This window comes from Cyprinus carpio, chromosome B9, assembly GCF_018340385.1.
Source record: "Cyprinus carpio isolate SPL01 chromosome B9, ASM1834038v1, whole genome shotgun sequence".
NCBI classification, from domain to species: domain Eukaryota; kingdom Metazoa; phylum Chordata; class Actinopteri; order Cypriniformes; family Cyprinidae; genus Cyprinus; species Cyprinus carpio.
The window spans coordinates 21322626-21350491 of record NC_056605.1 but is presented as its reverse complement, the minus strand read 5'-3'; the positions used below and the strand labels follow the sequence as shown (position 1 = coordinate 21350491).

Genomic DNA, 27866 nt, shown 5'->3' with positions numbered 1-27866 from the left:
TTGGTTTAAATCCACATCTTACCTTTGTTAGTCAGCATGACGCATTTCTCTTACATGTGTGGCTTGTTGTCGACTGGCAGGTGCTCACGGTGTTGGCCGAAGACACATCAAGAACACACTCATCACCAAACACCCAGACAGATTTGCTTACCCCATTCCACGTAAGAAACATTCCCACATCACTGTCTCTAACAGTCCACACGATTGCTCAGCCGATTGGTTACTGCTCAACTGATAACCTCAAACTCATTTCTGCCCCAAAAGACACAACCAGACCTCCAAAGAAAGATGAAGAGAACGGCAAGAATTATTTCTTTGTATCCCACGACCAAATGATGCAGGACATCTCCAACAATGATTACCTGGAGTACGGCAGCCACGAGGACGCGATGTACGGCACGCGGTTGGAGACGATACGCAAGATCCATGAGCAGGGACTCGTAGCCATACTGGACGTAGAGCCACAGGTCAGCCTTTAACTGCCCTCTGCTTTTATTCATGACAGTTGAACATTAACCTTGTAGCTCATTCCTCTTATGCAGTTTTGGTATTGCATACATGAAATATGTTCTGCTTAAGTTCAGGAACTTAAACTTTGCTATAACTTTATTGTTTATGCAAAGAAAACTATTAAGATGAGACTTAATAAGATGGAAATAAAGACCTAAGGTCAGTAAGCCATTACTTAGTGAGGAATTAGGATATATCTTACAGTGTCAACTTGATAGTAGTTTAGATATTTAAACTATTTTGAATATTATCAAACAAGATGGAATATTTTGGATTGATATGAACCATCTAATACCATAAAACTTTATGAAATCAAATCTAATTTATGTTAGTGTCATTTGCATACCATAAATAATTTCATTACCCTTTAGGATGAAGTCTTTAGAGAACCGGTTATTGTTAGTTATAGGGACATTACAAAAGACAAAAGGAAAGTGATGTTAAGACAAACATTTCAGTTAGAGAAAAAAAAACTAGACAAGCATCTAGAATAATTTAAGTTAAAAGTTGCTTTGCGAAAGTAACAACATGATCAGATCCAAGTGAAATTATTCAAAACTGATATTGTGCTAAAAGAAAACTGAAAAATTAGATTGCACCCTAATCATAATTTAATACATCTCAAATATATTAAGACACATGCTGGGTACATTAGAAATGTAGTGCAATAACTCAGTCTTGTGTTCAAATGTTCTCAGGCACTGAAGGTTTTACGGACAGCTGAATTTGCTCCCTATGTGGTTTTCATTGCTGCACCAACCATCACTCCCGGCATGAACGAGGTGAGATCAGGGGTTCTCAGTATGCCATGGCATGTGTCACCTCACTGGCAGAACAACACCTGACTTCTCTTCCTACTTTCATTCAGCTAACTCTTTCTTTAGCCGGTCTTTCTTTCTTTCTTTCTTTTTGCATGCACCTTTTTTGGCATGTTTTTTAATTTCTTCTAACTTTCCTCACATAACGCTCAGCTTCCCAGATGGTGCAGGAAGCTGCCTGTGAGTATGACAGGAAGTCAGCTAGATCCTAGTGCCTACAAAGCTCTTCCCTAACAAGTTCCACTTCGTTTATGACCTTTATAACTAAAGTCAATCGGACAGATTGCTGTTTTTTAAGAAAACCCTGATCCACATCTTAGTACTCATTAATGTTTAAAAGTTTGGGGTCAGTAAGTATTTTAATTTTTTTACTTTTTAATTTAAACATTTTTTTATTATTTTTTTTGTTAGTTTTTTTTTTTAAGAAATTAATACTTTTATTCAACAAGAATGCATGAAAATTTTTGCAAAAGTCACAGGAAAAACACTTATTTTACAATTTTACAAAAAACAAAAAAAAAAAAAAAAAAAAAACAAATTTAAGCAGCACAACAGTTTTCGACATTGATTTCTGAAGCATCATGTGACACCGAAGACCGAAGTAAAATTATCTTTGTTATTAAAGAAATGTAGGCTTGGTGAGAATAAGAGTCTTTTCCCAATAACAACAAAAAATCCTTACCGACCCCATACTTTTAAATGATATTGTGTATATATACACTAGTACCATCCTTCCCAACTCTCCCATCCTCCGTTTATATCTTTAGGATCTTAAATTAAATTTTCTTACATGAGCATGTTATCAGAATTCATCCATTATACTTTCAAAAGGCCCTTTTCCCTCTCATCTTCTTTTACTTACTCTTCTTCTTTCATGCTGCAGGACGAGTCATTACAGAGGCTGCAGAAAGAGTCCGAGATCCTCCAGAAGACATACGCACACTATTTTGACCAAACCATCATCAATAATGAGATTGACGAGACTATTCGGCTCCTGGAGGAAGCCATAGACCTGGTTTGCAGCACGGCCCAGTGGGTTCCAGTGTCCTGGGTCTACTAAAACAGCGAACCCATCGACCTGTAACCTTACACCCTTCATAACCTCATACTTTGCAAGAAGAAGAAAAAAAGAAAAAAAAAAAAAAACTTGCAAGTTTCCCATGATGCAAACAGAAGCCCACTTCTGACGTTTAAAAACAACATTGATGCAGTGAGCCCAGTCTTGGCCCCTCACAGACTACCTAGACGTAGTGTTGTATTAATGAAAAAAATCAATAAAATAAATGACTAAATATTGTCATGTCTATATAGCTAGGAGGTAACATTTTGTAGACGTTTCATTTAAAGAGATAGTATCCTACATGACGCATTTTCCTGAAAGGAATATTTTTGTAGTTTTTCTGTCATATATTTCTGTTAGTACCAGACTGAAAGTGCGGTATTCCTACAGCAGAATCCTCACAGCTTTCATCTGTCCAGCCGTCCATTAACTCAGCCGTTATACATAATCCCACATTATCCATGCGGCAGAGCCCAGCTGCTTTAGCACAACCCTGCCATTCAGCTTTCAACCCTTTGCCTTTGTTTAGTTTGTTTTTCATTTCACCCTCCTCTACACGTGGATACTGTCTCTCTAAAGACGCACATAAATGTTTTAGAGATTTGAATGAGCTCTCATGCATGTGTACATTCACGAGCGTCCATGCTGTCAGTGTTAGCTGTGTTCAGACCGTCACCCACAGCAGAAAACATTCCATTCGTCTGGATGAACACATTCAAACAGGTGGAGCCGGTGACGAGGAGAGGGAAAAAAAAAGACCTATGCACATCCCTTGCATTTTGGCAACTTTGTAAACAGTTTATTTTTACCAATCATGTAGTAAAATGTGTATGTAAATGGTCTAAATTTTCATTTGTTGTAAGATTAAGGAGTTTGGGATGACAATGAGTTCAGAATTGTGTCGTTTGAGAGTATTAATGTTGAGTCAGAAATCCCATTTTTATTCTGTGCAGTTGTTTGAGGAAGAGGTCTGCAAAGCGAAAAGACAACACTGTCTGTTCATCTGAATGGTTCTGTACATGACAAACTGCGCTGTGTAAATGGCTCTGCCGATGACGGAGCAGCTCCTCGGTATGAGCGTGGTTTTTTTAAAAATATATTTCCTTTTATGTGGTGAAGATTTCCTCTGTGTCTTCTGCTCTGTGTTGCTCCTCCAGCTCTTCTGCTCGGCCTCTCTGTGTGAGTTGGCAAATCGGGCCTATAGAAAACTTTTGGTTCCTCTTTTACCGTTTTGTTTTTCCCAGCAGCTGTGGTAGGTCACGCCCTGCCCGCTTGACTCGGTGTGACTGCAGCCGGGATCAGTGCCCAGTTATGTGTCTGAGAGTGACAGAGTGGGTGTATGTTTGACCAGTGGTGCTGTGTGTCCGACATATTTCTGTATGCAATAGAAACCGAGGGCTAGTGCACTGCTACATGTGTAAAGTTTCCACTTTATCTTAATATACGCTAACATTTAAGATTTTTATTTGAAGTCGCTTATGTTCACCAAGGCTGCATTTATGTAATCAATATACAGTAAAACTGTAATATTGTGGAATATTATTACAGTTTAAAATAACTTTAATATTTTTAAACATGTAAATTATTCCTGTTAACCTTATTCCAGGTCCTTCAGAAATCATTCTAATATGCTGATTTGGTGATTAAGAAACATGATCAATATTATTATTATCAATGTTGAAAACATCTGCATTTTTGTGGAAACCAAGATAAATTTTTTTCAGGATTCTTTAAAGAATAGAAAGCTCAAAGGAACATTTTTTTAATAGAAATATTTTGACATTATAAATGTCATTACTGTCAATTTTAAACAATTTAATGCATCCTTGCTGAATAAAAGAATTAATAAAAAATAAATAAAAGCTAGTGTATTTTGGTACTGTCATAGAGGTAAATATAAACCTTCACATATGTGACCCTGGACCACAAAACCAGTCATGAGATAAGGGTAACTTTTTTTGAAATTAGATTTATACATCTGAGGGTGTAAAAAAAAATCTAAATACTGAGAAAATAAATCACCTTTAACGTTGTCCAAATGAAGTCCTTAGCAATGCACATTACTAATCAAAAATTAAGTTTTGATATATTTACAGTAGGAAATTTACAAAATATCTTCATGGAACATGATCTTTACTTGGTATCATAATGATTTTTGGCATAAAAGAAAAATTGATCATTTTGACCCATACAATGTACTGTTGGCTATTACTACAAATATACCTGTGCTACTTGTGACTGGCTTTATGCTCCAGGGTCACACATAAAGAAGCAGGATTTATTTACGTTCTAATTCCAGGAGGCACAGCTAAAGGGCACTTGGCATCACGTTCCTCCAGCTGGGTCGGGGTGTCATCTTGAGCTTTCTCCTGCTCACTAACAAACTGTGTTCCTCCTGAAGAGAGCTGCTTCTCATCACTGTTTGTGCCACAATTAAGAACACAGGGTTGAAATGCTGCCTTCCCAGATGATGAAATACACACATGAAGGACACCTTTCACCTGCAGAACCCTGAATGACACAGATACAGAGGCCAGGGAGGAAAAGAATGCTCAGCTTAGTTTAGCTGTCATAAAAAAAAAAGAAAGAAAAAGAAAAAGAAACAATGGAATGTAAAACCAGAGCCAAATTTTATGTGTGAATTGTTCTTCATGAAAATGAGACAAATGGTGAACTTGTACAAATTGACAACTTTGTTTCTGAAGTGTAGTTGGTCAGTTTTAGCTGAAGAAAAAAGACTGATTTAAATAGTCTCACCACAAATAGAAAAATAGACTTTCAATCTGAAAAAAATGACTACTATTATTTGTTTTAAGTGAATAACCTGATAAGGTTGTATTATTAACTGCTGCAGTACCACAAGAGCATAATGTTTCAAACAGGAGCTAAACTTTATGAATGCATTTTCTGAGATAGTTTTATCTTGACATTTAGATTTGATTCTAAACATTGTTATTTTGAGAGTTTAATGCTCTAAACTAAGACTTGCACTGTGATGTTTAACTAACGCCAGTGATTGAGCAGTGCACTTTCAAAACTTTGCACCTGGGAGTCATTTTATTGAGCATTTTTGTAAGGGTCTTTGTTTAAAGCCGCCATGAAACGGAAGTAGCGATTGTCTTTTTTTTCTGTACTGTGACGTCTATCCGAGTGAAACGGCATCTGAAATGAGAGGGCGGGACTTGATTTCGTCCTTCGGGAATTGATTGGATAGTGGAAGTTGGGCGTTGCTAACAAAATGGAGGCAGCTCTGAATGCCAGTTTGCAGTTAGTTGTGGGGGGATTTCTCTTTTTTAATCTATTGAGGAAGACGAGGACGATCAGCACATACCTAACAGCGCTCGCTCACGCGCGGGAGAGAGAGAGACTGCATGAATGACTGAGTGCGTCCTCCATCAGGTTAAGTCATATTCATAAAAAAATATGGTTTGCTATGTCCAAAGAGTAATTTTATGGTAATATCCTTTCTATTTTTAAGGGTAGGGTACTCCCCTATGGCTTGTGTCAGCACTGGTCAATGCATTGATTTCTATAAAGTGAAGCATCAGCTTCAGTTTTTCCCTGTTGTTTATCCCAGTGTTTACCCCTCGCGTCACTAGCTCCGCCCTTGCGCCATAGCACGTGAACGGAAGAGAAGATGAGTCGTTTTGAGGGGGAGGGTAGGTTAACGTTATTCATTAAAGATTACAGGGCACATGAATTTAAAAATAATAATAATATTGAAGTGCACGATAAATTATTTATAATAAAAACTACAGTATTCCATTTAAAAAAAAAAGAATTTTAAATTTTGATTTCATGGTGACTTTAATCAAAGGATCTCAATCACACAAACAAAAATCAGTGTTAAAGCACAATTACTAGGTCTCTTACACAAATCTCATATATTTAGTAGCTCGGAAGCTGCTGTGTCAGAGCATGACATTGTCCTTCTGTGCAAGTTGTGCTCTGTATAGTGAAGATATATAATCATAACCATAAAACACCATGATATAGCCAATCCATTTGGTTACAATATGAAGCAGCTTACTTTACTGAGTGCACTTAAGCTTTATGGAAAAGGAGAACTAATGCATTTTCCAGAACTGGAAACTTACCCAATGAACCAAACAAAAGAGGACAGTGTGTTATGCCATCTGGTGAAATGATAGCGGGAAGCTTTATCAGATAAATCTCCTACACAACAAATGTTACAAAGTTACGCAACACAACATGTACAACCGTATTCATAGATGCATTATTACAATGTTTTAAATCAAATCTAGATAAAACATAGTGATATAAAAACATTTGCGCCACTAGTTGCAGTTCTCACAAAATGGCCTTCGGTTATACTTTAATCAATCCTTTGCATTGGCAAAACAAACAGAAGTCCTTCAAAGTCTTATTTGCTTAAAACATGCTCCTTTCCCTTCAAGACCAGTTTCCATTCATTTAACGAGATGATCATCTCCATCTTCATGTTATCTGCCAGAATTTTATTTTCAACATGAGAAAACCCACAGCTCCTGGCAAGATAGATCAAACGTTTCATCACGGCCCCAAACCCAAACATTTCCCATACTGGAAAATGACTTCCACTCTTGGATGCGCTTCAATCCCTTTCGCTATTCACCAGACTCTCAAGAGACATTAATGCACTCGATCTGGACTTGAAAAAGAATCACAAGAAGAAACACAGTCTGAGGTGCTCCAAACAGTCCACGTCCAGAAGAAACCTGACTCTCAGCAGGGTCCTGCTGGGTGCCGTTCCTCAGACCATCCGTGGCGTTGACCATCTCCTCCCTCAGTTCCTCCTGTAGAAGTTTGGAGATGAGGTTGTTGAACTTGTTCTCCGCGGTGGAATTCTCAGGAAGAGATGTGGTCAGGTTGAGCTCCGGGGGATCCAGACAGGTGCCGTTCAGGTGAGCATAGACAACTTCACTCAGGTCCAAGCCAGCTACAGAAGACGGAGATGTACAAGGAATGTCCCTCACCAACTTATAACTCTCCATCCACTCCCTCAACCACTCCAGGTCGCAGGTACACTCCCAGGGGTTTCGAAACAGATACAGGCGGCCGATGAAATAGATGGGCTGGAAGACGGAGAAGGGCAGAGATGTCAGATTGTTGCTGTTGAGGTGCAGTGTGATGAGGCTTGTCAAGTTCTCAAAGGCGCCATCCTCGATATAGGACAGCCGATTTCGATCCAGGTACAGCACCTCCAGCTCCACCAGGTCACTAAACCATGTTTTGGAGACATTGGTCAACATGTTCCCACCTAGATTCAACATTTTTAAGTTGCTTAGGCCCTTGAAAGCCTGCTGGGGCAAGTCGACCAACAGATTATCGTTCAGGTAGAAATTCTCCAGACGCACTAGATCGTTGAAGGCCTCATCGTGTATCACGTTTATGCGATTCTCCTGTAAGTTCAGGTACTTGAGGTTGGTTAGGCCCAACAAAGAGTTGTAGGCCACCGCTTCGATCTTGTTTCGCTCCAAGTAAACGTGCGTGAGGTTTTCCATCCCCCTTAGGGCACCGGGAACACGTCGAAAGTTGTTCTGGAAGCACAGCAGTTCCTTCAGGGAGATTTGCTCCAGGAAGATACGGTCAGGCATGCTGAACAGGTTACAGTCGGAGAGGTCCAGACGCACCAAGCGCTTGAGTGCCGTGAAGGTGCGAGTGTGCAGGTATCGGATGTACTCGTTGTGGGCCAGCTTGAGCTCCAGCAAGTTGGGCAGCCCTTTAAACGCTCCCGGCGTGATGAAGGAGATGTTGTTGTGGTTGAGCGAGAGCGTCTTGAGCGACGGCAGGGTGCCAAAGGCTCGCTCGGACAGAAACTTGATGCTGTTCTTGTCCAGGTTGATGGAGGACGCCTCGCAGGGGAATTCCTTGGGCAGGTCCATCATGTTGACGTGGTCACACAGGACGCTGCAGCTCTTCTCCTGGGTACATGTGCAGCTGGGAGGGCAAGAGCGTGTGCAGGCCCACAGGGCCAGGGCATGAGGGGGGAGGAGGAGGAGGAAGTACACTGGAGAGAAGAGAAGGGAAGGAGATGTGTTAGAGGTTCATATTTAACCACAATAAGCAACGAGACAAGTTGTCATCTTGTCAGTATATTCATGAAGGCGTTGTTCTGAAATATTCAAACAAAATGAGTCACACATGGCATGTGGGTCATTCTCAAAAAATGTTGACATTCCAACATTCACTCAAACATTAAGGATGTAACACTAATGACAGATTTAAATGAACCAAACACACACACACACACATTGTGTTTTAATGTTTTATGGGGACATTCCATAGGCATAATGGTTTTTATATTGTACAAACCGTATTTTCCATTGCCTTACACCTAAACCTACCCCTTACAGGAAACTTTCTACATTTTTAGATTCTCATTTAGGTCATGGGGACCTAAAAAAATGGCCATTTGGTCCCCATAACGTGATAAATACCAGGCACACAGGTGCACACTCAAGGTTAAATGTAAATATGCAAATGAATATATATTTTTTTTAAACATGGTGTGAATGTTCACATTTGAACAGTTGCCTAGGATATACTTTTGTAAATACGGTTTTAAACATCGCCAAGGCCAATAGAAAAATAACAAAAATCAATAGGTAAGTATTCTTTTTAGATTACTTATTACATTTGTTGCACCCAGTTGTTAGACCTTGCAATTGTGGTTATCCTCAGGAAATATAACTACACATATGTAACTGTAAATGGCATAAAAGATGAGTAAAGAATGTAGGGGGCAAGGAGGTTTTCAGGCACTTGACCAGTTCAAACTAACCAAAATACATACATGTATACAATGTGTGAGACAATAAATCAAACTATTTCATATTGGGAAAAGAAATCAGGTTACAAAATGAATCCTTTTCAAGATAAAAATGTTGATATTTTCATATTTTAAGAAAGAATTTATCACACTGAACTGTAAACAGACACATTTTGATGAATCTGTACTGAATACCAGGTTTATACTAGAACTACATTGTCTAAATTGCAGAGAAATGCTAACATTTACTTGACACAAATAGCCTTTCAAGAACTTTCAGATAGAATTTCCAGGACTCTGTTATAATTATACAGAAACAAAATGCTAGTCATGCAGCATAAGCAATCACTTTGCAAATGAGTCGTGCTCGTTCTCCCAGCAGTTATGGGAAGATTACAGAGAGCACAATCAGACTGGAAGAATAATTTAATGTGTGGCCTCCCTCTGTCCTGCATCTGCTCTGCACACTGAAATTATGGTGATTAAGAAAGGGCAGATTAGAGATTACACAAACACACTTTGTTTCCTTCAATTTGTACCAGTAGAGATACTGTATTTCAGGAGCGCACTGTAACCATGCTTTAATATAACATTTTCAAAATTGACTTGAACTGAAAGTTTCATTTTTAGCATAGCCTAGTTTAATTACAACTGCTCTTATATAAAATAAAAAAAAAACTGATGACACCAAGAAACATAAAACAGCAAAAATACATGAACTTACCAGCAATAATGATGGAACACATCACTGGTCCTTTCAGCTGTGGATTTTTAAAGGCATTTGTTGAACATCTTATTACCAATAGAAGACGGAACATTATATTCAACAGCATTAAATAAATAATAAAAAATAACTGTTAAATGATTATAAAACATCAGCATTAGCCCCAACCTACTTACCCGTCAAGCATGTTTAGAAAAGGTTCTCCTGCACTGACAACTAATAAAAGTACATCCACAAGTTTGCCCACCATGACCGTGTCTGTACTGCTTCTCTCCAAGTGAAAATATGAAAGGATTAAAGGTGCTATCGCTCAGTTTGTGTTTGTATGTGTGCACACATCCACTAACATCAGCACTCCCCTTCAGAAAGCCATCACTTAATGGCAGAAAAATCCAGGGATTATAAGTGTTTAAAGCAGTACTCTGAAATCAAAGCGAGTAGAAATGACCCGCCAGGCCTCAATAGTACATACAGATTAAATCCTTATATAAACCGGTGGCCATGAGATACTGTAACAATGTAAACGTCTCAGGAAACATCTGCAAATATGTTAACAACTTTCATTAGAGATCCTTCTACCGCCTGGACTTCATGTTAGGGAACAGTGGGGTCACTTTTCAGTTGGCAAAGAGATAAACAGAAATCTAACATGCAGTTATAATTTAGGAGGATAGAAATATAAAATATAAATACAAAAGCGTCTGCTAAATGATTAAATGTAAATGTAGAAAGCTTCTTCTTTCTTTTAATACGAGTCACCAGGCTTTAGCAGTTATGTTTAAAGGGGTCGCACCTGACTTAAGTTAAAGGGGTCATATGACGTTGCTAAAAAGAACATTATTTTGTGTATTTGGTGTAATTAAATGTGTTTATGTGGTTTAAGGTTCAAAACACATTATTTTCCACATACTGTACATTATTGTTTCTCCTCTATGCCCTGCCTTCTTAAACGCGTTTTTTACAAAGTTCAACGTTCTGAAAAGTGAGGTGTGCTCTGATTGGCCAGTGCTTTGTGATTGGCTGATTGCCTCAAGCGTGTGACGGAAATGTTACGCCCCTTGTCATACTGTGATGTGTGTCCCGGTCAGAACACCGGCGCAACGAGAAAAATAATAAAACCCATTACAAACAAACCATTTGTTGCATCTAGTGGGGACATAATTACAGATTATAATGACTTACACTGAGTTTTAAGCGTTGCGTTGCATCGCATCACGTAAACATACAACGATGTCTGCATTTGTGATCGGAGAAATGACAAACAAGCGATACTCTACACTGCTCAAAACTCGCGTTTGAATCATCAGTGGCAAATCCTTTAAATATGAAAAAGTACTTACAGACTGTGAGTCAGAACAGTCGGCATTGTAGTCTACTCTCTCGGGATCACGAAAAAGTCTTCCATTAAATGCGCTGCACACATCTGAATATTTGGATTGAACTGTTCTGGAACAGTGTTGTAAATACAACTTAACCACTGATTTCTAGTTGTGTCCTCTTTTGGAAGACCAAACAAAGTATTTTCACTTTCACAGCGTCTCCACAACATGGCGCCGGCGGCAACAGCGAGAATCAAAGTTACGCCTTCTTTCTTTGTGTGAACATTTGGGAGGGAGGTGTTATGCTAATCTTTCCACACCATGACACAGACATGGGGGTGTGTTTAAATTAGGTGTTTTAGGAGGGCACGGCCGAGTCATTACTTTGATTAAGAAGATCTCTTTGGGTTTGAGAATTTATTCTTTGCAACTTCAGGGATCTTATCTTTTCAGGAACAGCTTGTAACACGTAAAACTTGAAATCGCATCATATGACCCCTTTAAGATGAATTATTGGTGAACATAATTTATCAAAAATGATAATGTTTATACAGTACAAAAATAAAAGAAAATCACAGTCCAGTACCAAATTCTTATTTTTCTATATATTATTCCCATTTCCTTAAAAAAAAAAAAAAAAAAAGCAAAAAAACCCACATGTAAGATTAAGAATATTTGACAGTGAAACAACGGGTGCTTTGGGGTGTTTAATTTGTAATTTCATTTTAACGTGACGTTTTGACACAATGAGTTTAGTTTAGCCACTGGCACAGTTTACGTTGACGTATCTGATATGTTACAACTACTACCTACCAATTTTAGGAAGAATGCTTCATTTAATAATGCTAGTAATCGTACATTGCTTTATACAGCCTGGCAACTGTCAGTCAGTCTAGTCCTTTACTACTAGCCCGTTATAACTTGTTTGAATTATTCAGCAGTTACCAGCAAATGTAGTGTCACCTACTGTAAGCAGAGGAAATAAGACAAGGGACACCAAGTAAAGAAAGAGTTTCTATTTTGTAAACACTCTGGCATGAACTAAACGCTTAGGTTTTAGAGCACAGTAAGATCTGCCGTTACAAACATTTGATCAAATTTCTGCTACATCAAACACTTAAGAAACCATGCTTGATTGAAAGGAATTTGCATCAGAAACTTTTTATTTTGGTAAAATCATACAATAAATGCACAGCCGAGTCATCTCATGCAGTGCAGAGCCTAGAAGCTATGACATAAAGCAAATCCTAAATCTAAGGAGCTCTGGTGTCCTCTCTGGGAGCCAACTATTCTCCTATTTCAATCTGAATGGAGGGCAGGGGTTGTGATTTCAGTGTTTCCAATACACTTTAAGACTTATTGCTAGCATGGATACTTGCAGCTTCTCCTGAGCGGACTAATACCAGAGTCGCCGTATATGTAAATACAATAGAGATCAACCACAGGGTTGCCATGTGCCAGACACTGACAGAAACAAAACTTCAACAGAACAAATGCCAATCTGTAGGACAGAAAAAAGCACACATTTGGAGAATCTGGACACTTTTTGCACTGATACTTCAGGTTTTATTTTGAATCCAAACCTTGGCATGTCCCCCCCTCCAACCTCCCCTCCCCGTTTCCAATTTTGAGAGCCAATTGGTAATTCCATAGCGACGTGTTACCGTTAGGCCTTTAACAGCTGTGGAAACTGACCGAGTCCATTACGTCTGAAACATTAAAAAGCTCACGCTACCCCGAAATACAGAAATTTTCCACGCATACAGGTGACATTCAACATTCAAGTGCCAGTGTTCAGGTATTGTCTTTTGGTCAAGTTACTTGAAACTTTCAAAGAATCACTTTGAGGCTTATAAAAATAAATATTTCTCAAAAAATGCTTAATAAATTACACAAAACTAGCAGCAAAAGTAGAATCTAGAAATCTGTGTGCAAATAGCTAAATTCCCCACTGCTGATCGCCCTGGTCCCAAATAAATCCTGGTAAATAGTGAGAACCCTTCCCCTTTTGTAAACGAGCTGCATATCTCCGGTCTCCTGACACAATATTTGGAAGCGCGAGGACATGCACTCAAGACACGCACTGTATATATAAAACTTGAAATGTGCAATAAAAGAACTTTGTAAAACTCGATGGGCACAAAGTACACGGGCCTAGACCTAAAGTAGCACCATTCAAATGAAGTTCTCAATACTGTCAGTGCATCTGCTTGAATTCATCATTTAAAAAAAAAAAAAAAAAAAAAGAAAGTCAAGGCACAACTCACTTGAGAAGAAAATCTATTGCACTTGCGATAAATGCCTTATTTCTCCTCCACTCGACTGCTTCTGTTCGAAGCAGAAAACTGACTCCTCGGCCAGTGGTTTAAGTTCACATCTAACCTGATGAATTTCAGGAGCTGACAGCATTCGTATTCCTGGTGTCCGGCCTCGCGCAGAACAGCGGGACTCCATACACTAGCGAAAATGGTGCCCTGTCTATGTGCACTCGCATCAGGCCCAACGCAAAATAAACTCCCGGTTGGGATCCGCCAGTGCCTCAAAATGAACTCTCGCGCTGCCTCTACCTATGAAAAAGGGAGCCATGCCTGCTGCGCAGCTTTAAAAGAGAGGACGTTTGTATTAAAAGAAAGCCTGCAACAATTCATTCGTCTTCTCTTCTTGACCAAAAAACAAAACACTAGCATGCGTATGTGACCAAAGCGGTCATGAGGCTAAGGCACGGCCGCTTTGGTTCTGTGGTCCATTTGTTGCCATTTGAACTTCACTTTCAGGATGGCAGGCATTTTTGTTTTGCTAATATTTGTAAAGAAACATTTCATCAAAAAACCTTGGAGTTTTTCAATAAATGGCATCTGCTTCTCTAAAATGTTGTTTCGAGAAAGAAAAGTAGTAGTTAACAAAAAAAGCTGCCCACTTAAGAGTGGCTAGCATGTGGTTTTTACTAGCTGCCATAACACCGTCAAGTCAATTAAAACAAGTGGAGTAAGAAGTTCCAGCATTTTGAATTTTCAAATACTGCGTTTCCAAAATTTCGTCATGAATATCACAACTGGAATGGGCCTTTTCAAGACAACCATATCCCTGAAGAGATGTCTCTCCAGGACAGAGTGAGCAAAACAAAAGGAAGTCAGACCGATTTGTCCCTTGTGACACAGATGCTTCACAGAGTGCTTCTGCAAAGCGGCTGTGATGCGTTTTACTTTGTGGCTTGTATTGTTGGCTTCGTGATAGTGATAATTTGAAGTTCAAATGGAACAGCGACTCTCCGAGTCACGTTATCCCAGTATTTGCCAAGGTTTGATTAAGTACAAGTTTTCAAATGCCTTTACAGCAAAAAAAACTAAAAAAACTAAAACAAAACAAAAAATTAAGCTCTTGGCCAAGTTCACTCGGTGAAATTAACAAAACTAAATTCCCGTCTATATTCAAAAAGGCACAGTACATTTACATACAAATGATCCTCTTTTTTTTTTAACAAAGAAAAAGTCAGAAACCTAGGTGCTGTAATAGATCAAATACACAAGTGGACATCCTTATTATTCTTCTCCGGCTTTGCCACAGATCAGCTCCCTTTAGAATGTGGGCAGAGAATCACAGCGTGTAATGTACCGAGTTCATAAAGCTACACAGGGGGTAGAGTCTGGCTATGATAACATGTGGTTTCCGTTCGGCTAGTTTGGCGAACATATATTTAGTTGCCCCACCAGTCCACCTGGGCATAGTTTCCTCCATAGTTTCCATAGCTGCCCCCGTAGCTGTCACCACCGAAACTCCCAAAACCACCTAAAACAGACAATGAATTCAGGACAGTCCACTGACTCAGTAACACTTTACAGTAAAATTAAAGGGGTCATGAATTTTGTACTGTACTTGTGTTGTGACACTACTGTCAGATACAATATAGTCAGCACAGCATTGTCTTTTAGTTTCAATCTTTCTTAAAATCTTGTCGAATTGTGCCTTGTTTGTAAATGAATCAATGGTAAAATGAAGTGAACAAAGGACCAAGTTCTTAATGACTCCTTTAAACTGACGAATAAATTAAACACTTTTACAGTAAGTTTATTCATTTGGGATAAATATTAAATTAAAGTGAACTAATTGAATATTATTGTAAGTGAAAAACCATAAGATGGGGTTTCAAGTTAAACGAACCCTTATTGCCTCCAAAACCTCTGTTCCCTCCATGGCCACCAGTGTTGCGAGCACCACGGTTGCCGAAAGCAGCGCTGCCCCCAGCCATCTGGCGGTAATCCCTGGCTCCAAAGCCACCAGAGAATCTGCAGAAGAAGAGTAACGTCATGAACCTGGAAAATACACAAACCCGCTGGGGAGATCTGGAGAGCTTGGATGTTTGCGTACCTCTTGGGGCGTCCGCGGTTGGTGCTCTTGTGCTGGTGCTCATAGGCTAGGTTCTCAAGCCAGGAAGGCACCTCCTGCTTGGCCTCCACCAAGATGTCCAGTAGATCTTTAGTGAGGTTGCTGTTTTTATCATTATAGAAGGATGTGGCCAGTCCTGAACATAAATCAATTTCTCAAACAGAGTTCCTGGCAAAAACGAGAAATGCAAGATATTTCCGAAAACGACAGCAAAACTCACCAAGGTTTCCTACACGGCCTGTACGACCGATGCGGTGGACATATTCCTCAATGTCACTAGGCAAGTCAAAATTGATCACATGTTTCACGTTGGAGATGTCAAGGCCACGTGCAGCCACCTATCTCGACAAAAATACAATCAGATAAATAAGTTTGAGGTAAACCACAGGCTTCCAGTGAACTCACAAACTCTACTCACAGCTGTGGCAACCATGATAGGACAGCGCCCAGACCGGAACTGGTGGAGTGCTTCCTCACGATCACGCTGAGACCGGTCACCATGGATACTGGTGCAGGCATAGCCTTCGCGGTAGAGGAAGTCCTCAAGAGCATCAGCACCCTTCTTAGTCTCCACAAACACCAGTGTGAGAGAATCCTTGCCTACAAAGACAAGAATAAGTCACTATGAATAAAAGCATCTTGCAAATTAAGAAATGCCTTTGTAAGCTTAATTATCAGCATTCAACGCAATATTAAACACAGCTTGCTTCTTTACTGTAGTCATGTTTTGGCATGATGGCATGAAAATCCCTCCCTTTAAGCTACTAAACAGCAGCCTTCTGCTACAGTCTTTGCTTAGATAATGTTGGCATGGTAACACTGACCAACGTGACTTATCTAAAAGCATGGGTGTCTCAGTGCTGTTGCTATGGATATACATGAGAGCTTCAAGTCAGTTAGTCACTGTTTCTACACGTTTACTAGCACAACAATAAGTCAGTCTTTATCTCTTTAGTGTCACATTTGAAAATCATTTCAAAAAGAGATTTAAGATGCTTTTAAAAGTATTTTTATATTTGTAAAGAAAAATGTTATTCAAAAGCAAATTATAGAAGACATTAAAAAAACAACAACAAAAAACAATCCCATACCACTATTTATTAGGGATGGCAAGATTAATTTATGCATCGGCAAAAAATAACAATGTGATGCATTGATTTAAAAAAGAAAAAGTGCGCATCGGACACAAGTTGGCGTCTGTACCATGATGCATCGTTTATAACATACTTGCATCGGTAAAAACTGATTCATGTATATACAATTATTAGTAGATGCATAAAAAGTATCTTGTACCCAATATTTTATATGTAGATTGATTTCTCCTCTCTAAACGGTTTTTCAAGTGCATTATCTCATCACTGTTGCTAGGTAAATATGATGTGTCACAACACTATGGAGACCGAGGCGTTAGAAGTCAGAAGGCACTTAAATTAATTCACAACTTTGTCTGTCTGAACTTAAGAAATAAATGTAAACTCTCTTTACCATATTGAATTGCATAGCATTGTATTTTTTTCCATTGCATCATATTGCACTGAATCCAAATCAGATTGCACTGCATTGTAATGGGGTGTATCGCATCTCATCGGTAGCTGCTTTATATCAAACTTTAATGTATTGTATCGTTGGCTATACATCGATATGTGCATCACATTGGCGGCAGTTATGGAGATGCACATCCCTACTATTTATGGTATTAGTTTTAAAATCTATACACCCACATATGAGTTGACTGAGTTGACCAAATCTGTTATTCCTGCAACAAGCTATCAAGGACCCAATGACATTTTAAAAGTGACCAAGGGAATTCAACTTACCTGTTGCATTAAGCAGGTCAAGAAGGAAGGAGCGCTTGTCATTTTCTTCCACCCAAACCACCTTCTGGGTGATATTCTCTGAGGTGGAGCCCACACGGCCCACTGCCAGGAAGATGTACTCCTCCAGAAAGTCACGGGCCAGAATTAAAATATAAAAGGTATGGATGCAGTTCTTTATTGTGATCAAAAGTTTTATTTAAATTCATAGTGACTCTCACTGGTAAGACTCATGTATGCATACCTGGATCTCTTTTGGGAAGGTGGCACTGAACATCATGGTCTGGCGAGCACCTTTAGGAGGCATGGTGTCCTGCTCCACGATACGTCTGATCTGGGGTTCAAAACCCATATCCAGCATTCTGTCTGCCTCGTCCAACACCAGGTATCTACACAGAATGTATAAAGTCATTTTTCTGAACTACGACTTATTTGAGTTCAAAGATAACCTACAATCTTTCTGCTACTAGATTCACTTACTTGCAGTAGTCTAGGCCAATCTTGCCCCGCTCCATCATGTCTACCAGACGACCCGGTGTGGCTACTAGCAGGTGACAGCCTCTTTCCAAATCACGGATCTGCTGCCCTATATCTGCGCCTCCGTACACCACACACGGCCGCACTCTGGAGCGGTAAGAGAACTGCAGAAGATGACAACAAAATTAGTTGAGACGAGCTTAATTTAAACCAACTTTTGCTAAGCTGTAGCATGTTTACCAGAAACATACCTTTCTGGCCTCATCATAAATTTGAAGAGCAAGTTCTCTGGTTGGAGCCAGAACCAGCGAGATGGGATACTGCTTACGACGGCCGTACTTCCCATTCTCCTGTGAGAAAGACCAAAACAAAATGCTTTCATGACAGAAGCAGAACTTTTTTCCATCACCAGACTCCATGCACAACTTCTGGTAAATAAAGAAATGTATAGTAACCTGGGTGCTGGCTTTGGTGGCCTGCAGTGCCTCTCCAGGTCCATCAGTGTAGATCTGACTAAGCACGGGAAGTAAGAAGGCTGCAGTCTTCCCCGAGCCTGAGAGATCAAAGCACACACACACACAATGAAGCACATTGCTCTTCACTGCTCATATAGCTGCACACTGCAGTTTCATCCTCATGGGACAGCCAAAGCCAGACTTTGCACATTCAACCTAATCAACAATGTGGTTTATTCTGACAAAGCCCTGCCTGCTGAGACAGTAAGTGGAAGGGGTACATTTTGAAATCTGTGTTCAAGGATGTGTCACTGAACTCTTGGCATGAACTTGGGCTCACAGTTACTGATTTTACTCAAGTTGATCAGAAAAGCATTTACTTTAATCAGCGGGTCAATGTTTACATTTTGTAAATGACCCACAACATATAATGCAGCATCAGCAGTCTTAACAGTTTCTACTAAAGTCAGCAAAAGTTACTGACATTGTCAAACTGTGCAAAAAATTTATCCTAGTTTTACTTTGTCATCACATAATAGCATATATAGTTTGCCATTTCAGTTCAACTGGCATGCAATTTTAGACCATTTATCTCCTGGTAGACAGACACAGTGGTCCACTGTCTAATGACCCACCTGTTTGAGCACAGGCCATCAGGTCCCTCTTGGCCTTGATGATGGGGATTGCATACTTTTGAACAGGAGTAGGCCGTGTGTAGCGGGTCAGAGAGATGTTGCTCATAATGATCTCGCCCATGTCCACGTCATGGAACTGAAAGACAAATAGAAACCATCAACCACCGGTTTCTTCAGCAGACCTCCACCTTATTTGTTTTGCCACTTTATTCAGCAAGGCAGTATGATTATTAGGCTTACACTCTCAATATGCCCAGGACTGTTTGTTCCAGTGGCCTCCACAGGAATGTCATCATACTTCTCAAAGTTAATCCCGGTGTTGCTCCCAGAGAACAGCTCACTGTCGTTTGGAGGGGTAGACAGAAGACAAAACAATGGCTTAATCACAGAGACAGATGGACTCAGGAGACAAGACACACAGTGTGATTAGCAGAGGGCCACTAACTGTTCCAGACGCTCGTTGGGGGATAGTGGCTTTGACCAGTCCTCTTCATCTCTGAATTCTTCAACCCAACGACTGTTCCCTCCGTTGCCTCCTCCAAATCCTCCACGCTCATACCTGCCAAGAAGCATTTGTTTTTAATAAAAACACTGCAGCACAACACAATGAATACTCATTTTTATATGATCTATTACTTTGAGCACACTGCATTAACAGGCTTAATCAATCACCCTATTGTTTAGAAAAGTAGTGCATATAACCAACAAACCAAACAATTTGAGGCATCATTTAACATGTCAATTTAGGCACCAGAAGACATAAAACAGACAATAATCCAGCAGAACCTTTCAACTAGTAGAGGAATCTGGATTATCACATATCTGAGAACTTTCTGGTGGCTTTTTGACGTGTAGCTTCTTAAACAGTCTAAAGTGAACATACAGAGTTGGGAGGATGAGAACCTTTTACTCACAATAGTTAGGTTAGTATTACATTTTGCCACAATAATAAAATAGGTGTTAAAAATCTGCGAAATTTCAATGGTATCTAAAACAACTGTTACAATACTGCACTCTTTCTCACCTTCCTCTTGAGCCAGCTCCTCTATCATTGAAGGTAGACTTCCCTCTGTCAGAACGCCCACCAAAGCTAGTGTAGGCATCTCTGTTTACCACAGAGTTCCAGCCTCCATCTTTGTTCTCATAACTGCCATAACCTGCAATTTCAACATGTTAGACAATTAAAGGTGTCCTATTATGCTTTTTCACTTTTTCAACTTTAGTTAGTCTGTAATGTTGCTGTTAAAAAAGATCTGCAAAGTCCCAAAGCTCAAAGTCCACTTCGAAAGGAGATATTTTATTTAACAGAAATCACTTTTCAAAAACTACAACGAACGACTCGTTTGGACTACAACGTATCTTTTCCAGGATTTGTGATATCACAAAGATCGACGAATGGGACGAGACCTGGTTGAGCTGCACTAGAGAAGGCAACAAGTGTTATCACTGTCAGAGACACGCTAGCTTTCCCAAGACAGGCAAACTTAAGTGGTTACAATCATCCAGGTTTATATCATGCACAAATTTACACTGGAGCTTGTAGGCGACTATGGTAAGGGGATGACATTTCCCAACCAGGCGCAGAGTACTCCCAATCACAACAAACTGGCCCAGCTAACCAATCGCAGCACATTTTGTGTTTCAGAAGGCGAGCCTTCATTTGATACAGGAAGTATTCGAGCCGTTCATGCCAGACTGAGGAGAGGGGTGTTGTAATAATGTGAAAAGAATGTGTTTTTGAACAACTTAGTATGACAGCCTGTTCTAGTACACCCCCAAAACAAAATCAAGACTTTGTAAAAGAGCATAACAGGACCACTTTAAAACATGTACAACCTGCAAAACATTCCCTCTTTCATTTCTAAGACTTTTAAAACTCACCTGAATTATGCATTGGCTGGTTGAAGGAACCACCGTTCCTATTTCCACGAAAGCCACCACGTCCACCTCTGTCATTACGAGGAGGTCCATGGCCAAAGTTTGCAGTCCCATTCATACGACCGTCATGGTACCCATTGACAAAACCATTGCTACGACCGCCGTCCCATCCAGGAGAATCTTTCAGAAAGGGACAGACAGGTAGAGAAAGTGAGTATACTGAGGGAATGGCTCTAATTTACAACTTAGCTCAAAGCCAAGACTGGTTTCAGTGATGGTTGAGTGAGTGACAGGTGTGAAAAGCCAGTAAGCAATTTGCTCCTATGGCAACAAATAGAACAATGCATGTGAGTTGAGTAAACCAGACAAACAGGTTCATGACACTGCTTTATATAAAAAAAAAAAAAAAAAAAAATAAAAAAAAAAAAAAAATCAAGAACACAAAGAACAATGGCTATCTTTGGGCTAAACTGGCACTCCTAGTGTTTACAAAACCATGTGAAAGAAAAACAATCAGTTCAGCCATCCCAGTGACTCACCCAACTATTCCTTTCTGAGAAAAGTCCAGTTTAAGGAACAAAGAGCACACACACTCCAAAAATCACATCATGTGATTGTTTATAGAGCAATGTACTTTATCAAACAAGGTCGTGACACACACACACACAAAGAGAAAAATCTTACAAGCACTAGAGCCTAAACAGATGAATAACCACTTAAACTGGTGATCATTTTCAGTCTGAAAACCAGCAAAAGCAGGCCAAGCCATGCCACGGTCTGATACTCAAATTTACCACAGCGATCAGCCCAGCTGATAACACTGGCTGCATCCTCATTTCCATCGGTGGCTACACTGCTGTCGGTACGTGCAGGAGAGGCTGCAAGTGACACACACAGAAATTAGCCTGGACTGCACTCATGCATATGCATACTCACTCTTCATTACTCCAATGAACAAAAACAGGCCAAAACACAAATAACTTGCATATCTGACTTCCTCAGATGTGGTTTTACCACACAACCAAACATTAGCTTTCCAAACTTACTTTAAAAGAGCACAATCACTGGTGACCTACTTGCTAATCAGAAAGCCAAGGCATACTGTCAAACATACGATGAGGAATCATCAAAAATAACAACCGTGGCAGGCAGTAAATGCAATAGAAGTCAAAGTAAACAACAAACAATCCCTTAAGTAAAATAAATATTCGCCTACATAGTCTCGCAAAAAAACACATCAGGAGTTGGACATGGTGTCTCTTGGCAAGAATAAAACCAAACAATTGACGTGGCAGCAGCGAAACGTCAAAGTTCAGATCAGTTGATCTTGCTAACTGGAGAGAACAAATTATGTAATGGTGTGGTTAGAGCTGTTAACATATGCATCACTTAGTATTTAAAAAAAATAATAATAATAAATAAAAAAAAAAAAAACAGTTAAAAGGTTAGTTCACCCAAAAATGAAAATTAGACTGTGTTTTACTCACCCGTGAGGCATCCTAGGTGTATATGCCTTTCTTCTTTCAGATGGATCCAGTCAGAATTATATAAAAAAAAAATTGTCCTGGCTATTTCAAGCTCTATCACTGCAGTCAGCGGGTGTTGCAGTTGAACAATCCACAAGTCGTCAAATAAAGCACACGCATCCATAATAAAACGTGCCTCACACGGCTCCGGGGGATGAATAAAGGCCTCCTGTAGCGAATCCATGGTTTTTGTAAGAAAAATATCAATTTCTCACACGTAATAAACACTTTTCTCTCACTTCCGTTATCTGTCTTACGCAGAAGGAGTTCCAGCAGATGACGTATGATGTCGGCGTTGCGTGAATAGTGACAAATACAGCGAAAGAACAAAACAAAACAATGGTCATGAATTACAAGTACAAAGCGAGGATTTGCAAAGAAAAATGTCGGAGGATTTCAATATAAACCAAGAGAAGATTGGTTTTCCTTTGCTAAAGTAAGGAAACTTTGCTTCCTTTGCTCCTATAAACAAACTCGCGAGACTAGCATATATCAGAGGTGCGCGCACTGTGCATATGTCTTGTGTCATCCCCCAGAATAGCTTCCATGTATGACAGATAACGGAAGTGAGAGAAAAGTATTAATTACGTTTGAAATGTGGATATTTTTCTTACAAAAACACATGAATTCGCTACAGGAGGCCTTTATTCATCCCCCGGAGCCGTGTGAGGCATGTTTTATTATGGACGCGACCACTTTTTTGATGACTTGTGGATTGTTCAACTGCAACACCCGCTGATGGCTATGATAGAGCTTGGAATAGCCAGGACTATTTTTAATATAACTCCGACTGGTTTCATCTGAAAGAAGGGCGTTTTTTATATATATGATGCTTGATTTGTGTGTAAGTGATGGTATAATTTTCATTTTTGGGTGAACTAACCCTTTAAGCATGCTATTGACGTGTAGCATTAGAACATGTCTCGAGGAAAGTCCACAAACTTAAGCTCAGGGGTCTAGTTAAAATGCACTGATGTCACAGAGGGCAGCCAGCAGAAAAGAGGGACAATGCAGAAGTCACATGCATAAAGATATACCGCATCTGTCTGGCCAGCCACTAGTGTAGGTGTGATAAAATGAGAGCTCCTGGTATGGATACCTCTGGGAACCTAAGCAGAGGCACATGGCACTTAAAAGACACCCATTCCTTCACAACGGAGGAGCGCAAGAGCAAATCAAGTCATTTTCAATAGTTACCGGTCCTAAAGTCATTCCATCCAGTTGGATAGTTATGCCTATGTCTTTGGTTTCCCTCAGGGTGCCAACTCTGAGGATACTGTTTGGAAGAAACTTGAGAAACAGTTTCACATTGTCAGAAGATGGCGAAATACTTAAAGGCATTCAAAGGAGTGTTTGTGCGCAAGCTACTGCATATAAGCCTCTTTCCTATTTGTTCACATATAGAGAGCCAATTAGAAAAGAGAAGAAAGGAGAGAAATGCAAGCAACCGCAGCTGCTGGATAATCACAGGGAGCAGCCGGACAAAGCCACTAAAGCTTTGTGGACTCAGAAATGGCTCCTTCAGTTTCATAAAGTGTGAGGTTCACTCAACACTCTGAGAACTGACTTTAAACGTCTGGCCACAAAGTACTGGCTCTGAAGGCATGGAATTAAATTTTCATGCATCTTGGAAGCAAAGCACCTTCAGAAGAACCTGACCAAGACTTACAGCTCTGTACTGGTGCCACTGAATAACCGCTCTGTCTACCAGAGGAATAAGCATTTCCTGCTGTGAAAAAACATGAAGTCAAAGTGCAGAAACACACAACAACTGATCACAAAGCATTGATTTTAAGATATATCTAATGATCATTCTTAAGTGATAAAATGGAATGGCTCATGTCAATTGAATTGGGAAATGATTTATTGAAAAAAAAAAAAAAAAAAAAAAAAAAGAAACTTTTTTTGTAGTGATACCAGAAAGCCCTGAAAGACAGTTAAGTGAATCGTAGACATCCAAGAAAATCTAGAGCGCCCATCCAAAATTTTTTACTTTGAGTTTTTACAGCAACTCAAAAGGCCAAAACTCATATTTCAAATACTTAATATTTGCCAAATGTGCATGCATCTGCAAATTTCCCATTTTATATATATATATAAAAAAAAGTCTAATTTTATCCACCATTTGTAATGTAAACCAGCATAACATACCATTTTCTGATGCGTCTTTGTTTCTCAAATGAGGAGGAATGTAACGCCCTGAAAGAAAATAAATTAAAAAAAAAAAAAAAAAATTATATATAAACTTGCATTTAAAATGTGCACTTTAAACTTCCCAAAAAAAAGTGCAAATACAAAATAAAATAACTATGTGGAGGATGTTTATGCTTTACAGGCATAGTGGTAAAAGCACTAAATGAGAAATCACTTACGACCAGAGCCAGCACACTGTCCATCAGCTGAGTTCAAGTCTAAGACAGCAAGCTGAAAGTCAGAAAGAGAAAAGTTGGCCACAATTAGTACACTACCAGCTACAAATATATGCATGCCACACAGTGTAAACAGAAAACAGTACTGAGCCAGAGAGGAATTCCAAACCTCCATGACTTTATCTTCAATAGAACACAAAAGGAGATGTTTAGCATCTCTACATCTTTTAGTCCACATCTTGGTTTCTCTTTTCCCCCATAAAAATAAAGTAGAACATCTGCCTTACAGCTTTTGTGTTCCATTGAAGAAAGTCAAACAAGTTCACAACGACATTAGGGTTGAGTAAACAATGACAGTTGACAATCTTAACAACATTTTAAACTTCATATGTAGGCAATTTCATAACCGTATCAATTTTGAAAGTTTTAAAAAGCTGTCATGAACAACATCTTTCAGTGGGGTAAAGTATAATTAAACAGCTTTGATCACGTGACTGTTTACATCAGCTATGTAAAAAATGTTGCATGAAATTAAGACAGTCTGTGTGACAGTCCTTTATAGTTGACAACTGTATAAAATACATCAACTCTTTTAGAGCCTTTAAACTACCATTTGGTCACAAATGTAGCCGCTGGCATTAAATTGGTTAATCAAATTTTAAAATGCCTGTAATAAATGTTTTACAAGTCTTCATGGACCTAGTCAAGCCTAAAGCCTATGAAAGTGAGGTGACATAGAGCCAAGCATGGTGACCAGTTCATGGTCAGAATTGGTGCTCTGCATTTAACCCATCCAAAGTGCACACATACACCGTGAACACACACACAGCAGTGAACACACACACACACACACACACAGCAGTGAACACACACACACACCCGGAGCAGTGGGCAGCCATTTATGCTGCGGCTCTCGGGGAGCAGTTGGGGGTTCGGTGCCTTGCTCAAGGGCCCCTCAGTCGTGGTATTGCTGGCCCGAGACTCGAACCCACAACCTTAGGGTTAGGAGTCAAGCTCTCTAACCATTAGGCCACGACTTCCCCAAAAACGCTGTCATGAAACCAAGAAACACTTCGAATTGTTGATATGGTGACCCATCTAGAAATTGCTCAATAAATAAAACTAATTAAAACATTATCAGCCCGTGATTCACGAAATTATTCAATCTTATCCTATTTAAAGGCTACATGCTAAACAGGCCGCATATTCAAATGTTCGACGCCATGCGTTTTTTTTTTTTTTTTTTTTTTTTACAGTAACGTTAACGTTACCCATCTCTAAAAAGACGAACTATTCTAAAGCTTTTACATAACTAATAGAAACTATATTTAGTGTTACGATGACGGAAAAAAGTTCAATGCTGGTGTTGATTCTAGTAAGCCGGTGGCCGAAATGCGGAAAATAATCTTATCTAAAGAGATAAACAGGAGAAGGCGTCGGCTGTGTATCAAACTACACTTTAAACTCCAAATGTGAACAAGAGAACATAATTGTGGTCATACTGCATCTCTTGAATTTTACATCTTCAATGAAGAAAAGGATTACAGCACGAGGAACTGCGGCTGTGTCTCAACACCGACCGAAGTGCCTTCCCGGACAGCACTTTTGAGGGAACGCAACGCTACGAATGCTGTCTATAAAGGCAGCTCACTAGGTTTTACGACGTAGCCTGCGTGTCAAAGCGATTACACAGCTCGCGTTTTTAAACATTTTCACAGCCTACCTGCTGGTCTAGACCGTGTGAACCGTCGACGACCACATGACTCATAACTAAAGAGAATCAGTGAGGATTACTCCTTTATTTCTGAGAAGCGGTTTCTTTGTTGTCGAAAGGATTTCAGCCAGGTCTCCTTTTATAACGACGTCACTTGCTCCTTTTGTAGTCCTGTCCTTCTCCGAGGGCTTTTTATGCCAAGACCACCGTAAGGGGAAAAAGAAGGAAATGTTTACGTGTAAGTTATCCCCCTTCAGCCCTTGTATCGGCAAAATAAATCCCGAATTGTGAAGTTTCTTTCGCGACGTCTGCGTATTCCGCCCGCTGTGCCGATGGCAGCCCAGTGTGTGCTCTGCTGCGGTTGTTGGCTTCAGGCTAAATGCCATTGGATCAGCGAACGGAGGGAAGACGTCACGGAGACCGAAATATCGCGAGATGTAGCCGTCTCTGGGCACACCGTGTCAAAAATACGTTTTTTTATATATATAATATTCTGAGCTTTGATAATCTTCCACTTTGTACTGAAGAACGTTTCTTCTATTCAAGAATAGAGGTTATATATAACGTTTCTTCATAATTTCAAATGCTTTCTATATGTAAAGGTAAATATATAACTCGTGAACAGGTCATTTTCAAATTATGTAAAATGGTAGAAACACTGTATATCTAGGATGCATAAAATGCTACATTGTGTATATTTAGGATGCATAAAATGCTATCTATCAAATGCATCAAATGTACAAAATTTGAGGAAGCAAAATAACGGTAAGAAGCACAGAATTAAATGAGAAATGTGATGGAAATGACACTGTGATTTAAATGTTCATGACTTAATTTACATTTACATTTAATCATTTAGCAGACGCTTTTATCCAAAGCGATTTACAAATGAGAACAATAGAAGCAATCAGATCAACAAGAGAACAACAACCCTATACAAGTGCCATGACAAGTCTCAGTTAGTCTAGAACAGAACACGTAGCCAGGGCTTTTTTTTTTTTTAAGAATATGCTAGACAAGAAAAGAAAAGGTAAGTGCTAGTATTAGTTAGTTAAGTGCTGGCGAAAAAGCATAGCATTAATAAATAACCATTATTGTTAATTATTGTTGGTTAACCAATTTTTAACCAACAATAATTTTTTTTATTTAATTCTTGTCATTAATAAATGACAAGAATTTTGCGATGCACGTAATGGACACTGTGAGAGTCTTTTGTTGATAACAGAGAAACATGTTTAATGAAACACATAATAGCACAATGTGCAATAACATAATTTTAGACAATAGACAACGATTTAGCCATTTTAGTCCAATGCCTCTAATTTTGGCTATCTTTTTATGTGTTTTTTATGCACTTTTAAGTCCCAATTTCACAAGATTTTCATTGTGAACTTATTTATTATGCATTTATT

General features: G+C 39.4%; 3 protein-coding genes across 28 annotated transcripts in view; 1 reads left to right on the top strand and 2 right to left on the bottom strand.

The window, feature by feature from the left end:
- Positions 1-3506, top strand: part of LOC109055356 (peripheral plasma membrane protein CASK) — a 149859-nt gene extending 146353 nt beyond the window's left edge. For all 21 annotated transcript variants that reach the window (XM_042731531.1, XM_042731514.1, XM_042731532.1 and 18 more), the window contains 4 exons: positions 81-161; positions 265-467; positions 1209-1292; positions 2212-3506. In XM_042731531.1, the coding sequence (XP_042587465.1) occupies positions 81-161; positions 265-467; positions 1209-1292; positions 2212-2388 (545 nt within the window). In that variant the 3' untranslated portion in view covers positions 2389-3506. The remainder of the gene's footprint in view (positions 1-80; positions 162-264; positions 468-1208; positions 1293-2211) is intronic.
- Positions 3507-5051: 1545 nt separating this feature from the next.
- On the bottom strand, positions 5052-10974 carry LOC109058652 (nyctalopin-like). Of its 2 annotated transcripts, XM_042731511.1 has the most exons (3): positions 10061-10974; positions 9885-9921; positions 5052-8398 (listed from the first exon to the last, which is right to left on the bottom strand). In XM_042731511.1, the coding sequence occupies exons 2-3, from the start codon at positions 9904-9906 to the stop codon at positions 7011-7013; spliced, it is 1410 nt and encodes a 469-aa protein (XP_042587445.1). In that variant the 5' UTR covers positions 9907-9921; positions 10061-10974; the 3' UTR covers positions 5052-7010. The 2 variants fall into 2 exon arrangements, with proteins under 2 accessions (XP_042587445.1, XP_018931395.2); XM_019075850.2 differs by having other exon boundaries at positions 9885-10974.
- A 1374-nt stretch (positions 10975-12348) lies between these two features.
- On the bottom strand, positions 12349-26839 carry LOC109058651 (putative ATP-dependent RNA helicase an3). Of its 5 annotated transcripts, XM_042731510.1 has the most exons (21): positions 26464-26839; positions 24744-24795; positions 24523-24570; positions 24041-24100; positions 23569-23661; positions 23409-23480; positions 20849-21025; positions 19992-20124; positions 19413-19526; positions 19208-19307; positions 18968-19103; positions 18333-18430; positions 18129-18227; positions 17881-18041; positions 17645-17789; positions 17404-17548; positions 16005-16186; positions 15807-15924; positions 15569-15722; positions 15362-15486; positions 12349-14989 (listed from the first exon to the last, which is right to left on the bottom strand). In XM_042731510.1, the coding sequence occupies exons 1-21, from the start codon at positions 26506-26508 to the stop codon at positions 14898-14900; spliced, it is 2349 nt and encodes a 782-aa protein (XP_042587444.1). In that variant the 5' UTR covers positions 26509-26839; the 3' UTR covers positions 12349-14897. The 5 variants fall into 5 exon arrangements, with proteins under 5 accessions (XP_042587444.1, XP_042587439.1, XP_042587440.1 ...); XM_042731505.1 differs by lacking the exons at positions 23409-23480; positions 23569-23661 and having other exon boundaries at positions 18129-18230; positions 26464-26838; XM_042731506.1 differs by lacking the exons at positions 23409-23480; positions 23569-23661 and having other exon boundaries at positions 26464-26838.
- Between the last annotated feature and the right edge of the window lie 1027 nt (positions 26840-27866).